This window comes from Chaetura pelagica, unplaced genomic scaffold, assembly GCF_000747805.2.
Source record: "Chaetura pelagica isolate M959 unplaced genomic scaffold, ChaPel_1.0 scaffold128, whole genome shotgun sequence".
NCBI classification, from domain to species: domain Eukaryota; kingdom Metazoa; phylum Chordata; class Aves; order Apodiformes; family Apodidae; genus Chaetura; species Chaetura pelagica.
Window position 1 is genome coordinate 389,434 of NW_009954302.1, and position 15,447 is coordinate 404,880.

Below are 15,447 nucleotides of genomic sequence, written 5' to 3' on the forward strand. Positions count from 1 at the left end.
AAGGCATTTTAAAAAAAACAACAAACCACAAACTAACCAACCAACCAAACCTACACCATCAGAAACCAACGTATACAAACAAAAAAATAAACACAGCCCGAAATACATGTAATGGCAACATTCTCTGTAGTTATTGAAAACTGAAGAATGGCTGGTTTTCCCCACTATAATTCAGTGAGCTCTTGTTGGAATGACTAAACTGCTCACAGAAGCATGTCAAAATTTACAGCCTGAAAGCTTGGAATTGAATTTAAGTCTCTTGTCTGTCAGCACAGAGCTCTGCCAGAAGACCAAGTTACAGAGCATTGTTTTATTAAGCATTATTTGTTTATAAATAAGCAGTAGCACAGATGTAGTACTTATATAGTGGATGCATTTCCTTATGTTAAGTTGATGTATTCCTAAAGGCATAAATGTGTTGTTGACAAAATAAGCCCCTTGTTTGCATAAACATGAACAAGTTACTCATCTAAGTCTTCCTAAGTCTTCCTGTTGAAACAAGCTGCATGTACAGTCTGCTTGATGAAAGAACTGCTTAGCTGGAACCATGGTTTCTGCTCCTGTAGCATCAGCTCTGCTCCTGTGGGGCAGACTCAGTTTTGAACTTGAGCAACTTGGCTCCTTGCTGACCTGTGAGGGATACAGAGAGTATGTCCCTGCTGCAATTGCACCAGTTCCTCTGTGGATGTAAATCGACATTTTTGGGAACTGACAAAACAAGTCAGCTAAAATCTACCATTTTAATTTTTAAGACAGGTAGTACATGAACTTTAAAAAAAAAAATTTTTTTTTGAAGTGTTAAAACGGTGACAAATCATGAACTGGCTAAAGAAGTGATTCCTGGAATCAGTGGCAGTTTTCTGGTCCTCTTTTCAAAACTGAAAACATGTTCTAAAGAACATTAAGAGTGCATGCCACTAAGAATCATGTAAGAAATACCCTTTTTGGAAGGAAATGTCTTGTTGCCAAGCTGGAGGCAGCCATTAGCAGCCACTGACTTGTAACAGGTCTGAATTACTGTCCCTCAGAACAGCACTTTTCATTTTGTTTGAGGTGAGTAAAAAGTGCTGCTTGGTAAACTTAGTTGTGAGATGAGTCATTTTCAGAGCAATTCAAGATACTTTGAAAGAGTTGTTCTTCATTGTTTTCTCTGGTGGAAAATCTTAACCATAAATACTCGCTCAGGATATTTACATTATATTTTACATACACTAAACAAAGACCCTTAATCTGAGTTTTCCTGAGAGTCAGTACCTGTATTGATCAGACAAGGCAGGATGGAAAAATCATGGAGTGGGACAGAGCAAGAAGTAAAGTGTTTGCTCCCAGTTACAGTGTTAATATAGAAAACTGAAGCTGATATTAGAACAATTTTCAAATCACGTGTCTATATTTAATTATTCTATTTGCCTCTGCTCACTTACCTACTTCTTTTTTTTATCCTGATACAAGCTGATGTTAGAGATGATTACTTTTAAAAGCAGCTCACAGAGCAGCTAGGTGGCACTGGGCATGGATTTGGTAAGAACCAGAGATCAGATTGGATTAAGATAAAGCTTGATAGTGAAGTTGAGTTCCTGAAATGAGGAGAAAAAATAAAATAAAAATAAACTTCAATTTTTTTTCTAGAAGCAGGATAAAGAGCTTTTCTGAAGTGTTTTATCACATCTGTTTGGCTGTACCTTCCTCTGAGGCACTGTCTGATGGTGAGGTACTGGCCCACATAGGAACTAGGACAGTATCTATATTGCTGAGCATTTTTATTCTGATTTAGTATTTTAGAGTGCCACAGGGGTGTGTCTCAAAATCAGGCACTACTGAAAACTATAGATAAGTTTAAAGAGCTCTTAACTGATTTATGGAAACAAATGCTTAAAGGAAGAATTTTTAACTGGGTAACTGGGGAGAAGAAAACAAAAGAATTCCAGTATTTTAGCCATGGTGGCTGCCTTATTACAGAATAAATCTTCTTTGGGCATCTCTAAATAAGCAGCTCTGTATCTTAAATAATTGAGATATGTACTCACTATTGGCACACAGCTTAGAGAATGCAAACACATTTTCAGTACTTAGAAATACATTGGTATGATTCATATGTAATTATGAATAAATTATTAAGAAAACTTGTTTATTTTAATACTTTTTTAGGGTACATAAAATTTACTATTTTGCATCCACTTCAGAGAGGTAAATTTGATTTTAATTTACCTTCAACAGAACAGGAAAGAGATTGTAACTCAAATAAGCAAGTATTGTTTTTTCTGCCCAGTGTTCTCAAACATGAGATTTTTAGTAAGATTTCTTTACTAAAATTTTGTTGATAGTCATGGGAAGTTCCTTTGGTAGCAAAAAGACACTCTTTGTTGTAGTTGATCAAAGCTTTTAAGCATTAGGAGAAAAATAATCCTGTACGTTTGAATCATAGGATGGTTTGTGTTGGAAGAGACCTTAAAGATCCCTTCAGAATTAAAACTGGAGGAGGGGAGATTGAGGTGGGACATGAGGAGGAAATCTGGAGTGTGAGGGTGGTGAGAGCCTGGCCCAGGTTGCCCAGGGAAGCTGTGGCTGCCCCATCCCTGGCAGTGTTGAAGGGCAGGTTGGATGGGGCTTGGAGCAACCTGGGCTGGTGGGAGGTGTCCCTGCCCATGCAGGGGGTTGGAACTGGATGATCTTGAGGGTCCCTTCCAACCTTGAATATTCTATAATATGCACATCTCTGCTTTAGGAAAGCCATACAGTGGTTCTACCTCTTCTAAGTAGGCAGTGAATGAAGCAGCAGAGCCGTTGGCTCCTAAGAGTCCTTTCTCACAGCAGAATTAAACATCACAAGTTTTCATTGCTTCAATTTCTTAGAATAAATTTTGTTTTCTTTTGAATATTCATCTCCTACATATTCTGGCAGTGATCAACAACTTGGATACAGTTTCTTGCTAACGGTTAAGGAAATATTGAATATAATCACTTTTGAGCGTTTGCCTCAAATCTTTGAAAGACAGTTTCTTCTTTGAAAAATGAGGGTGTTTGCCTTTAAAAAATATAATAAGAACCTCTGAGGTATCCCTGGAGCCTTCTCTTCTCCAGGCTGAACACCTCAACTCTCTCAGCCTGTCTCCAGAGCAGAGCTGCTCCAGCTCTTGGATCATCTCTGTGGCCTCCTCTGGACTCTGCCCAAGAGCTCCATGTCCTTCTTGTCCTGGGGATGCCAGAAATGAAAAGAGCCCTGCCAGGGGGTATCATGAGAGTGGAGTAAAGTGGGACAATTCCCTTCCTCAACCTGCTGGTCACAATGCTCCCATATTTCTCCCATTTCTAGACATCTTCTGGGTCCTGCTCAGGTGCCATTTATGCTTTATTTTAATGAGCTCATATTCCAACAAAGTCAAATGAGTTCTTGAACCACTGACCTTAATGGGATTTTGTGTTGTCAGAATAATAGGCAAAGATTATTGCTTATATTATATTGTGCACATAGATAATGTGAATAAAATGACTGCTGATCCAGCTTGCAGGATTACAACATTGTTCTGCAAGTGCTCTGGGTAATCAAAGTGTGGAATAAGCTTGCCATAAAAAGAAATACAGTGGTTACAGATGAAACAGCAATAGGTGATTTTATGACCATTAATAACCTTTGATGCTGTGCAAACTAAGTCTATGATAAGGGTAATGAAACCTCATGCTTCAGGACATAAGAACACTTGCAAGGGAAGAGGAATGAATTTGCTTTTGCCCACTGAGCAACTGGATAAGCACATCATGAGTGATTCTGTCCTTTCTCTGAAGCTTCAGGCCTCATCTGCACTTTGGGATGGAGGGTGCTGGAGCCCAGTAGAAAAATGTTTTGGTCACACGTGGAATTTTACTGCCTGAAACAGTGATTTTCACTGTGTTAAATCCCATAAAAAGAAATGGGATGTCTGCACCATTAAACTCATTGATGCTTTGGCCCCAAAGAGTAATAGAGTTGGTTTGCAATCTGGAGAGAAAACAACTTGGATACAGTTTCTTGCTAACGGTTAAGGAAATATTGAATATAATCACTTTTGAGCGTTTGCCTCAAATCTTTGAAAGACAGTTTCTTCTTTGAAAAATGAAGGTGTTTGCCTTTAAAAAATAAGAACCTCTGAGGTATCCCTGGAGCCTTCTCTTCTCCAGGCTGAACACCTCAACTCTCTCAGCCTATCTCCAGAGCAGAGCTGCTCCAGCTCTTGGATCATCTCTGTGGCCTCCTATGGACCCTCCTCAACAGCTCCATGTCTCCCCTGTGCTAAGGGCTCCAGAATTGGACACAGTTTTCTACGTGGGGTCTCACCAGAGCAGAGAAGAGGGGCAGAATCACCTCCCTGGCCCTGCTGGCCACACTTTTATTGATGCAGCCCAGGACACAATTGCCCCTCTGGGCTCCAGCCCTCACTGGGGGCTCATGTCCAGCTTCTCATCTCCTCCCACCCCCAAGATCCTCTCCTCAGGGCTGCTCTCCAGCCATTCTCCCCCCAGCCTGGATTTGCGCCTGGGGTTGCACTAGCCCAGGTGCAGGACCTTTCACTTAGCCTTCATGAACTTCATGAGGTTGGCACGGGCCCACGTCTCCAGCCTGTCAAGGTCCCTCTGGATGTCCTTCCTTCCCTCTGGGGTGTCAACTACTCCACACATTGCAGCTCCTTCTTTTGTATCAATGAATAATTGTCATGGGGGATTTCATTGCTAAATACCTTTAGCTGATACACAATTATAAAGTGTTAATGACATTTCAAGAAGCTGTGGAAGGTGATGTCCTCCATGAGCAGTATTTGTGACACAAACTTCATTCTTTTAATAGCTGAAGTAGTGGAAGAAGAAAACAAGTTCTGTTTTCTTGGCTTTATTTAAGGTCTGTTTCTTAAACATTGTACGATTCATATGGAGAGCATAGTAGGATAAAAAGCAATCAAACCCGTTTCTGCTCAAATAATGTCTTAACAGCATTATCTCAAACAGGCTTGTTTTTTGAGTGAGAGCTTAACACATGTTAACATCCATCTTTGGGTGGGTAGGATCTTAGGGCATATTTGGTTGTAGAGGTGAACTTTGATGCCAAGGCAGTTGATTTTGCAGAAGGACTGAAGGTTACAGTACCTGGACTACAACTGCAACAGAGAATACACTTTTTGAAAGTGAAAATAGGTTTTTGTGATGATTCAGTTGCAATTCAAAGCTGTTAGCAGTAGTGATAAGAATCTAAAATTTGTCTGGATGGCTTTTCTTAGTCTCCCAAGAACTTAACTAGTCATAGAAGGGAAATCATTTCCCAGGACACTTAGTAAACTTAACCTTTCCCTAAGAACATATTTGACACCAGCTTTGCAGCCTTTGTTTTATTATTTCAAAGACAAGAGAAGTTGCTATTACTGGTGCTGCAGATGTGAGTATGGATAATCAGCTGTGGTCCTCATCCATCTGTTGCTGGTATCACAGGATGCTTGAAGTTGGAAGGGACCTCTTGGAATCTTCTAGTCCGAACTGTCTCCTCAAGCAGGCTCAGGTAGAGCAGGTTTTCCAGGACCATGTCCAGATGGCTCTTAGATATCTCCGCAGGTGGAGACCTCACAACCCCTTTGGGCAACCTGTTCCATTGTTTGATTCCCTCATAGTGAAGTGTTTTCATGTGTCCAGATGGAATTTCATGGTTTAATTTGTGCCCGTGGCCTTATCCTGTCAGTGGGCACTGCTGATACAGATTTGACTCCCTCTTCTTCATCCTTTCCCATCAAGTGTTTATACACATTGTACTAGATTTGTCTCCCCTCTTTTTTGCACTGCTGTAAAGCTCATCTTTAAAAAGAACCTCCCCAGGGTCTAATATTTAGTAAAAGTGCCTTTACATCTGAAGTGGCTTCAGTGCACAAAATTATAGCAGCAATGTAGAGAAGTTAATTGTAATTTTAAAGAAAACACTGAGGTATTTGACATTGTGTTGGCTAGGAAGAATCAATCCTTGGATGGACTGGAACTGGACATGAATATTAGTGTTTTGAAATTCAGCAGCATTTCACTTGGAGTTTGGAATCTGATTGCTGCTACTCTTTGTTACAGAGGGTTGTTGATTTGCTAGTTTAACAAACATCTGCAGCTTTGTTCAGTTGGCTCCATCTGTCAGGGGCTAAATGGTATTAACTCTTGATTCACTTTTATTCAGATGCAATCTATGCAAAATAGTTAATATCACTTACAGGTACCATTTCTGTCATCTCAGAGCTGATCAGATTTTTTTTAATTGAGTTTAATCTGCAATTCATTTGTGAACTGTTCTAGATGAATGGTTGCCTGCTCTAGTGTGACTGGAAGCAGTGGTTTTTAGCCATGGCTTTTGGTGTCATTATTTATAGCTGCAGGATGCTGTAGTCATGATATCTTTGTTCACTGTTTTATAGATAAGATATGTGATTAATTGACCCTCTCCAAAAGGGTCAAGCAGTAGAAACCACATACTCTCCTAACCTGAATCACACATCAACAATTGGTTGGGAGCTTCAATGCAAGGATCTGCTGCACTGAGTCTGCAAAATATTGATATAAGGTGCCATGTGGAGGTAGAGAAGGGAAAAGGATATTTTTCATTAAGGAAAATGACCAAATTATGCACTAAAAGTCTTTACACTAGTAAAAACCCCTTTTGTGGATGGTGTTGCATCAGCAGAAAAGAGTAACTTAACAGAGCTGGAAATCCTCAAGGTGGACTGACCTTAAGTAGGTATTTGACAATGCTAACAATATTCAGATTGATTGCTGCTGATTTGAAGAGGGTTTTTAATGTTTAGGAAGTACTTTTTTAATCAAGTAATAAGTGAGCTTGGGTAATGTGTTCACATTGCATATTGTATCATAGAATCATAGAATCCTAGGGGTTGGAAGGGACCTCGGAAGATCATCTAGTCCAACCCCCCATTACACCATTAACAAAGTGAAGAAAATAATAACTGTGTTTTCCAAGAGCATTGAAATTTACCCAGAAAGCCAATCACAGGGAGGAGTCCTTTCTGTGTGTTTCAACTGAGAGACAGCTTCAAAAAATAGTAACACTCAAGAGGATTTCAAATAGTAAATCAAATAGGATTCAATAAACATTACATTAAAAAAAAAATAATTATGTAGGCTGGCACACTTAGTAACCTGTGTGACCAATCATGTTTGAGGAGATTACCAGGAAATAAAATTGAATTTCAGTGTTCTTGGAACTCCTTAGAGATTTTTCTCCCTTTTTTTTTTTTTTTTAGGTATTATTGAACAGTCAAAATCGAATTTCAACTGTTTACTGAGTTTTGCCTTTAGCTGCCTCATGTTGCAATGTTTCAAATACAGAACATTTAATTTTTTGAGCTTTCCATGGAATTTTTAAGTGTGGAAATTTTTCCAAACCTTAACATTTTTTTGAGGAGGGAAGTCAAATGGAAGTTGAAGGAACTATCATCTGTGTATATAATGTTTGCTGGCTATCTAATGTTCTTCTTTACTTGTATGGACAAGTTTCAGTACATTTTCAAGTCTACTCATCAGCCACAAGGAGTAGGGTCTGTCACAGCAGCTGTGTGAGGAAAGGATATTGTTTCAAGACCAGGAGCCCGAAGAGACAGTAAGAGAATTACTAAGAAAGGAAGAAATTACTTGAGGTCCTTCTTGAAAGGAATTTGGCAAAGCTGAGGAAGTTTGTCAAGTAGAACTTGGGAAGGATGAGGAACAGTATCCATTGCTGTGTTCCTCCTCGTGCTGTTTCCTGTCTTCCCTCAAGAGTGTCATCCTTTCCTTGTTGTTCCCCTTGAATATATCCAGTAGAGTCTGGAGAGACACTGTATTTACTACTCTGAAGTAGCATGGTCTGTGTAATCAATTCCATTTCAGCTGCTGAATTTAAAATAAAACCACCAGACATTTAATGGAGCTCTGTTTTGTTCCTTTTTTAAATTTTTCTAAACTAGAATGAAGAACAGGAAGAAAAGGCATGTGCAGGGTCATGTTAACCTGAACATTAAACAAAATATTTCAATAAACAAGTAAAGGGAACAAGGTGCTTGAGTTGCAAAAGTGATGGCAGCAATGTCTTCTTTTCATGCAGTGTGCTTAGGAATCATAGAATGGTTTGGGTTGGAAGGGACCTTCAAGATCATCCAGTTCCAACCCCCCTGCATGGGCAGGGACACCTCCCACCAGCCCAGGCTGCTCCAAGCCCCATCCAACCTGCCCTTCAACACTGCCAGGGATGGGGCAGCCACAGCTTCCCTGGGCAACCTGGGCCAGGCTCTCACCACCCTCACACTCCACAATTCCCTCCTCATGTCTCACCTCAATCTCCCCTCCTCCACTTTTCATCCATTCCCCCTTGTCCTCTCCCTCCCTGCCCTTGTCCCAAGCCCCTCCCCAGCTTTCCTGGAGCCCCTTCAGGCCCTGGAAGGTGCTCTAAGGTCTCCCTGGAGCCTTTTCTTCTCCAGGCTGAACACCCCAAGTCTCCCAGCCTGGCTCCAGAGCAGAGCTGCTCCAGCCCAAGGCTCATCTTGGTGGCCCTTCTTTGGACTCGCTCCAACAGCTCCATGTCTGTCCTGTGCTGAGGGCTCCAGAACTGGTAAAGACTGAGTAGATCCAAGAATCAGTTCTTTTTACTGTGCTTGAAGGAGTCTGAATCCTATCTTCTAACTTCAAATAAAGTAGTGTACCAAAATGTAATATTCTGCAATTTCCCTGTAGTCATTCGAGCTTTAAAGTTTTCACTTCATTTAAATGCTTGGCTGTTTTTTGCAGACACAGCTGGATTGCCCAGGGTGATCACCTGCAAGCAAGAACTGTTGTTGTACCCACGACAGTGAATTTGTGGCCCTGTTATGTGTCATCATGTGCAGAGAATGTTTAGAGAATTCTGAACCCTGAATTATCTGACAGATGGGTTCTGAGTGAGCTATCTGGAAGATTTAGTCTGGGTTCACAAAAAGGAGAGAGGAAATTCAATTTGTAGCTGGTTAAGCATCCTGAGTAATTTTCTGAACCACTAAGAAAACTACCAATGCTTTGTTTTATTTCTTCAATGTTTAGAAAATCTAAGCTTAAGAAACTGGAGTCAAAGTAAATTTAAAGAACCTTGAAGGGCTAAAGCTGTGCATTTTTGATAAATAAATTACTGTACCAGAAAAGGGCAAATTAAGTTTCACCAAGGTTTTGATCTTAATGCCTATAGAGTTCTTCTGCCATTGAAACATAGCACAGGCTTCTGGACTATTTTAAATTTGCTTAAAACAGAGAGGTCAGAGCATGAGCTCTATCTTGCTGTGGAAGCAGGTATCACATGCTGTGTCCAGAATTAACCTCGTGTTATGCACTTAGTCTGCCTGAATAGTAGGAGAGAGTTTAGCTTTAATGATCCATCTCATTTCCCTGAATTGATGGCCTTTGTGTTGACCTTTTAAAAGCAGAAGAGATCAAATCTCTACAAAAGGTGTTGAAGTAGTACCTCCTTAGGGGGGAACAAAACCCAAACAAAACAAAAAAAACCCCAACAAACCCTCAAAACCTTTGCAGAACTGTTGCTGAGCATGTGAGGATGTGACTTTGTATGAGTTTTCAGTTGTCCCCTGCAAGGAACTCGTCATCTCCTGGGGGGGTGGCAGAAAACATAATGCCTTGGAAGATGCTGATGCAGAATGGAAAATGAAAAATAGAGTGGAAGTTTGTTTCCTTTCAGTGTGTTACTCCTGCTTCTCTGGAGTGTGTAAGGGAGACCAGCCCTCTCAAAATGTGTAGAGGAGTGGAAAAATAGTGGGAAGAGACATTATAAATGGGCTGCCTTTGGTCTCTTTTGAGATGCTGTTGTTTTAAAGCACTAATTCTGGCAGTTCTTTCTTCTCTCCCCCTGGCTTTGAACTTGTTTAAAACAAAGCTCAACCTTCAAATGAGAAGAGGAGGAAAAGCAGTTGGGAGCATTTGAGTTTTCATCTACCTTTTCTGCTCTTCAAACTTCCTTCTCAAAAGTCTCAGCAAGTGGAACAGGGCGCTGGCCAGACAGAAAGGCACTCATGAATACAGACACCTTCAACTTTGGATGCTGTTTTCTGTTCTTCCACTGGCAAGATTTTGGGGAAAACCAGTTTCCTGTCACTGCTTTCCCCCATGTAAAGCAGAAGGAAATTAGTTTAACAGTGGGTGTTGATTTGTTTCCAGTTTTGTGATAAAACGTGCTGCATAAGAACCAGTCAGTGTATCAATGATTGCATGAGCACTACTAAATCTGTAATAATTTTTCTCCCTCTTAAGTCAGTTTGGGATGCAGAGAAAAATTACCTGGTTTCCTCATTTTTCATTTCTTTCCCCAGTGCTCAGGACCCCAGGCCACTGATGTTATGAAGCAGATGCTTTTCATAGATCAGATAAAGGGTTGATGAAGTAACGGAGCCTCATGCAAGCATCCCACTGTGCTCTTGAAACTGGAATTTCATTCCTGGTAGTGATCGCATTTACCTTTAGAAAAACAATCTTTTAAAAAAAATGAGGTATTTGGAAGGAGGGAGGTAATATTAGTACTAAATCCTTGCTAACAGTGTTCAGTGTGTCACTAAAGGCCTAATGGTATTTAATATATGGATTCTTCTAAATAGTGGATGTATAATTTTCCTAAGATGTTTTATAAGCTGTAGGAGGAAGAGGTACAATTGTTCACAAATGCTTCACCAAGTCAGTTAAAATTGCCTTTGAGAGCAGAGTTGCACTAAAAAGAGAGAGGAGAGATGGAAAAAAGAAACCCCAAAACAGGGTCCTGCTCTGTCTAGAGTTTCAGGCAAGAGAGGAAAAGGTCTGGTTATCCAGAGCCAGATGCATTGTTAAAAGTTCATACTATCACTTTGACATTTAGAGTAGGACTCAGTGTCTTTGTAAATTCCTCTTCGTATTACCAGTGCAGGTCTCTGAGCTCAGACCATTTCACAAACCATAACATTTTTTAGTGAGTGATTGATCTGTATTATGTGTCCCAGCCATCAGAAGAATCTTGGGATGTTGCTTGTATAAACTGTAATACAATCTGATCCTGGGCATTTAGTTACAGACTTTCATAGACCTATTGGCGATACTCAAGCCTCCTGGATTTGGGAATAGGGCTTATCTGATACCTTAAAAAAAAAAAGGGAGGGGGGAGAAAAAAAGAAGAATTGAAGAAAAAAAAAAAGCCCCTCATTTTCTCTGTTCCCCACTTAAATAACTCAACACATCTGGTAACACTGTAGGATCATTGTCCTTTCAGTTCCTCTGCAGCTCATATTGCTACAATATTTCTTTGGTATTGAGTTTCCTAAAGGGCAATGTGATTTTTTATATTTTTTTTCCATTTTTTTTTTTTTTAAGGCTGTTTTTATAGGTCTTGCAAATTAACCCATATGCATTGCAAGAAAAAAACCATGACTTTTAATCAGCACCATTTCTAAAGTTAGCTCGTGCTCTGTGTCTATGAATATGTATATGAAGCAGTGTTTAAAAAAAAAGGAAAGCACAACCTTTCTGCTAGTACTCAAAACTAGGATACAAATGTGGTTTTATTGTCAAATAAAATATGCCTAAATGTTAAAATATCTTTTTCTTTTTGTGAGGGGTTTTATCATTTGGCTTCTTGTCTTCAGTTACAAGAATGATTAAAAAAAAAAAAAAAAGAATGGAAATGAAATCTTTTAATTCAATAAGAGCTACATTGAATTTTAGGAAGCAAGAAGAGGAATCAGATATAGACTCATGCATAGGAAATGAAACCTTCAAGAAATTAAAACTTTGTGAGTAACTAAAGGGGTAGCCTTAAGGTGAGCTTATTTGAAATGCCTGCATTTAATTTTACAATAAATGTTGAGTATCTTCTTCCAATTAAGACAGTTCATGTGCATGACTTTAAATTGTACAGTAGTTCCAGGGAGACCGTGAGCTGCTTGTTTTACATTCTGGATCAAGTTCAGATTTTTAGGCTTCACTTGAATAAAATAAAAAAGCCTGAACCCTGAAGATAATACAGATTGATAAATCTGATTTAAACATTCCCGTGTTGCAGACTTTCAGTGGATGTGGTGCAGCTGAGCCTCAGGCCATGCACTAAATACATCCACAGTGCATTCCCAGGGCACCTGAATACCAAATGATCACATTTGAAAGGTTACCTTTCCATGGATTCTGACTTTTCTGTATTAGCCAGGAAGATTAGAATTTTAACAGCTCCCAGTGAGAGGTATTGGGAAGTGTTTGCTTGGCAGGAAAAAAAAAACAACAAACCAAAACAAAGCAAAGCCCAGATGAGGTACTGTCTCATATTCATGAACTGGGATTTATTAGTTCTTGTGAATGTCCTTGTGAGAATACACCCTATAGTTCACACTTTAGGGGGGAAAAAAATAAATCTTGTTTTCTATTTATAATAAAACTTTGATAGAAGAGTTCCTGTAGCAGAGGTTTTAGCAGGGAGACAAGATCATGGTTGTGCAGAATATATCCCAGTAAATCCTGCAGGCTTTCACAGCTAGCTTCCTGCAAGGAAAGTCATGACCATTTACCTCTCTGGAAATCTGGCAGTAGCTTTGTTAGTAAATTTGGTGATAATTAAAGATAGCAAGTAATTTTCTCCTTTTCTTTTGCAGGTTGTGGAACTCATTTCAAGTGCTATTGGTGACTTAGTTCAAGGCATTTATTATGAAAACTCAAAAACATCTGAGGTAAGAGTTTTGGTAGTTTTACATACTCAAGAAGTTTGGTGATATTAATGTGTGACTACAATAAATTGTGATGACTCTCTCATCTGTTTCAAAGGAGAGGGCAGAGGGAGGAAGAGAATTAGCTGCAGTCCTAATGAGTTTCAGCAGTAACATCGTTATGACACCTGTGAACTCTGATGGAAGTTTCTAGAAATGCTCAAGGAGGGACTATTTTATTTCTGTGGGTGCTTTATAAAACAGTATCAGGTGTCATTAACAGGAGCTTCAGGCATATCTTTGTACTGGCTTCCCAAACCCCCCCAGAGGTTTGTAGCCAAGGCTCTGTTAGAGGCATTTATTACAATGTTGTCAACATCATTCTTATATCTCTCAGTTTCAAGCCCAAAGATGTTTACAAAATGCTTTCTCTCAGACCTACATCAGGTCTGATGTTCACCTTTTGGTAGTGTCAACATGAGGTTGGTCCTGAAGTGCAACACTGTCATCTTCTCCACCAAGAGTCACCATGCAAGCTTTGCAGGAGCTGGCATGGGCAAAGCCAGTGGCTGCCAGTGTTTCCCATCAGACAATCTTGTTTTTCTTTGAGGGCAGTTATGGATGTACTGTGATATTGTTTGGCAAGGACTGTAAAGAAAATTGATCAAATTAGATCTAGGTATTTTTGTATTTACTGGAATATTTCAGGAAACCTGTAGAGATGCTTGTTGAGGTAGCCTTGCTTGGGCAGGGTGTTGGAGCAAAAACCAGTTCTTTCTTTCATTTCTATGACTGTATCATAACACATGCAAAAAAGAATATAATTTAAAGTTGCCATGACCTCTACAGCTTTATGATGGCAAGTTTTCACTGTATGGGGATGATAAGCAGTGTGTATATGTGAATATCTATCTTGAAATCCACTGAGGTGGGTTTACTTACAGTGACATTGTGTCATTTGCCTAGTTTGCCTCAGAGACCTGAACTAAATGTTCAGAAGGCAAAATGGCTTGAAGATTTGTCCTGGTTTGAGCAGAACTATAGGAAGTAGTTTGTACTTGTTGTGTATTTAGATTGCAGCTCTGGTTTACTGTTGCTTTACTGTAATATGTTGCAAAATTAATCCCTCAGTGGAAGCCCTGATTGCTGGGTTACTGCTTCAGGAGATACCTGCACAGGTGGCTCTGCACCAGCCAACCACAGTGGGCAAGCAGAGACTATTGAGCTGTGGATGTGCCAGCAGGGAACTGTGGCTGAGCTCTGGAGGAGGGTTCTGCTGCACACCCAGAGACACCAGTGATCAGTATCTGTCTCTTGCTCTGCAGCAGCAAAGACATGTTACTAGAGGACCACAAAGATGTTCCTTAGGCTGGAGCAGCTCTGCGCTGGAAGACAGGCTGCGAGAGTTGGGGTGTTCAGCCTGGAGAAGAGAAGGCTCCAGGAAGACCTTAGAGCACCTTCCAGGGCCTGAAGGGGCTCCAGGAAAGCTGGGGAGGGGCTTGGGACAAGGGCAGGGAGGGAGAGGGCAAGGGGGAATGGATGAAACCTGGGGGAGGGGAGATTGAGGTGAGACATGAGGAGGAAATTGTGGAGTGTGAGGGTGGTGAGAGCCTGGCCCAGGTTGTCCAGGGAAGCTGTGGCTGCCCCATCCCTGGCAGTGTTGAAGGGCAGGTTGGATGGGGCTTGGAGCAACCTGGGCTGGTGGGAGGTGTCCCTGCCCATGCAGGGGGTTGGAACTGGATGGTCTTGAAGGTCCCTTCCAACCCAAACCATTCTGTGATTCTCTGAAAACTGACCTAGTTTAAGCTTCTCTCTGTCATTTTGATGGAAACCAGGTAGGTGGGAAGTGATCACACTGATGAGCTGAGCTCTCCCCTCAGAGGAAGCCAGAGCCTGGAGCAAGAATGCAATAATGGCACATGTGGGAGACACCTGGGGCCACGGGCCAGCGTGTGCAGAGCCAGCCTGAGGAGGGGACCCTGGGTGGGAGTGTGGCAGCAATGACATGCTGGGAGGTTGGCAGTCCTGCACCTGCTGTGTATAACCCCTGGAGAAACAGACTGCAGCCTTCAGGGTTGCTCCTGTGCACAGCATTGTATGTCAGAATAGATGAGGTCTTTGAGATATTTGCAAAGAATGCTTGAAATCTTATTTTTCACATTCAAGCAGGTTTCTAAATACAAGTAGATCCCAGATATATTTAAAAACAACTACTTGTGTGTGCAAATAAAGCTCTACAAGTTCACCTCAGCAGAAACTGCATTTTCTTTTCAACGTGGCCCCTGTATAAATGAGAAATGTTGTGAATTCCTTTGGGTTCCTGCCACTGCAGAAGGTCTTAATCCTAATTTTCTTAGTCTTTTGTTGTTTTCTGTTTATTTTCAGTTGGGTTACTGAAGCACATACACCACATGTGTAGGTTGCAAGGGAAGTGTGAGATAAACCGAGCACAGCTGCATGATGTTTACCCTGCCCTCTCCCAATTACTAATAGCAAAGACTTATTTCAGTGACTCTTTCTGGCAAAAGGATGTTAAAAATACAGTATAACCTTCCTAAGGGCAACCCAGTCAACTCCAAACACCATTAGTATGGTGGCATAATAGATAATGGAAATTACATGACAGTATGTGAAGGTTAGTCTTAATGGTTAGTTCATGGCTGAGACCTGGAACAAACTAGAGATCTGCTTGAATTATGTTGTGTTTTGTTTTTTTTTTATCTTGTCCTCTGGGAAATTTGGTTCCATGTTGTGTATGAGACATATTCCTGCT

General features: G+C 40.7%; 1 protein-coding gene across 1 annotated transcript in view; it reads left to right on the forward strand.

Annotated features, from left to right (window-relative positions):
• The window catches only part of PDSS2 (prenyl (decaprenyl) diphosphate synthase, subunit 2), a 132,564-nt gene that overhangs the window by 95,650 nt on the left and 21,467 nt on the right, over positions 1-15,447 (forward strand). The window contains exon 4 of the mRNA XM_010003863.1: positions 12,624-12,698. Within this exon, the coding sequence (XP_010002165.1) occupies positions 12,624-12,698 (75 nt within the window). The remainder of the gene's footprint in view (positions 1-12,623; positions 12,699-15,447) is intronic.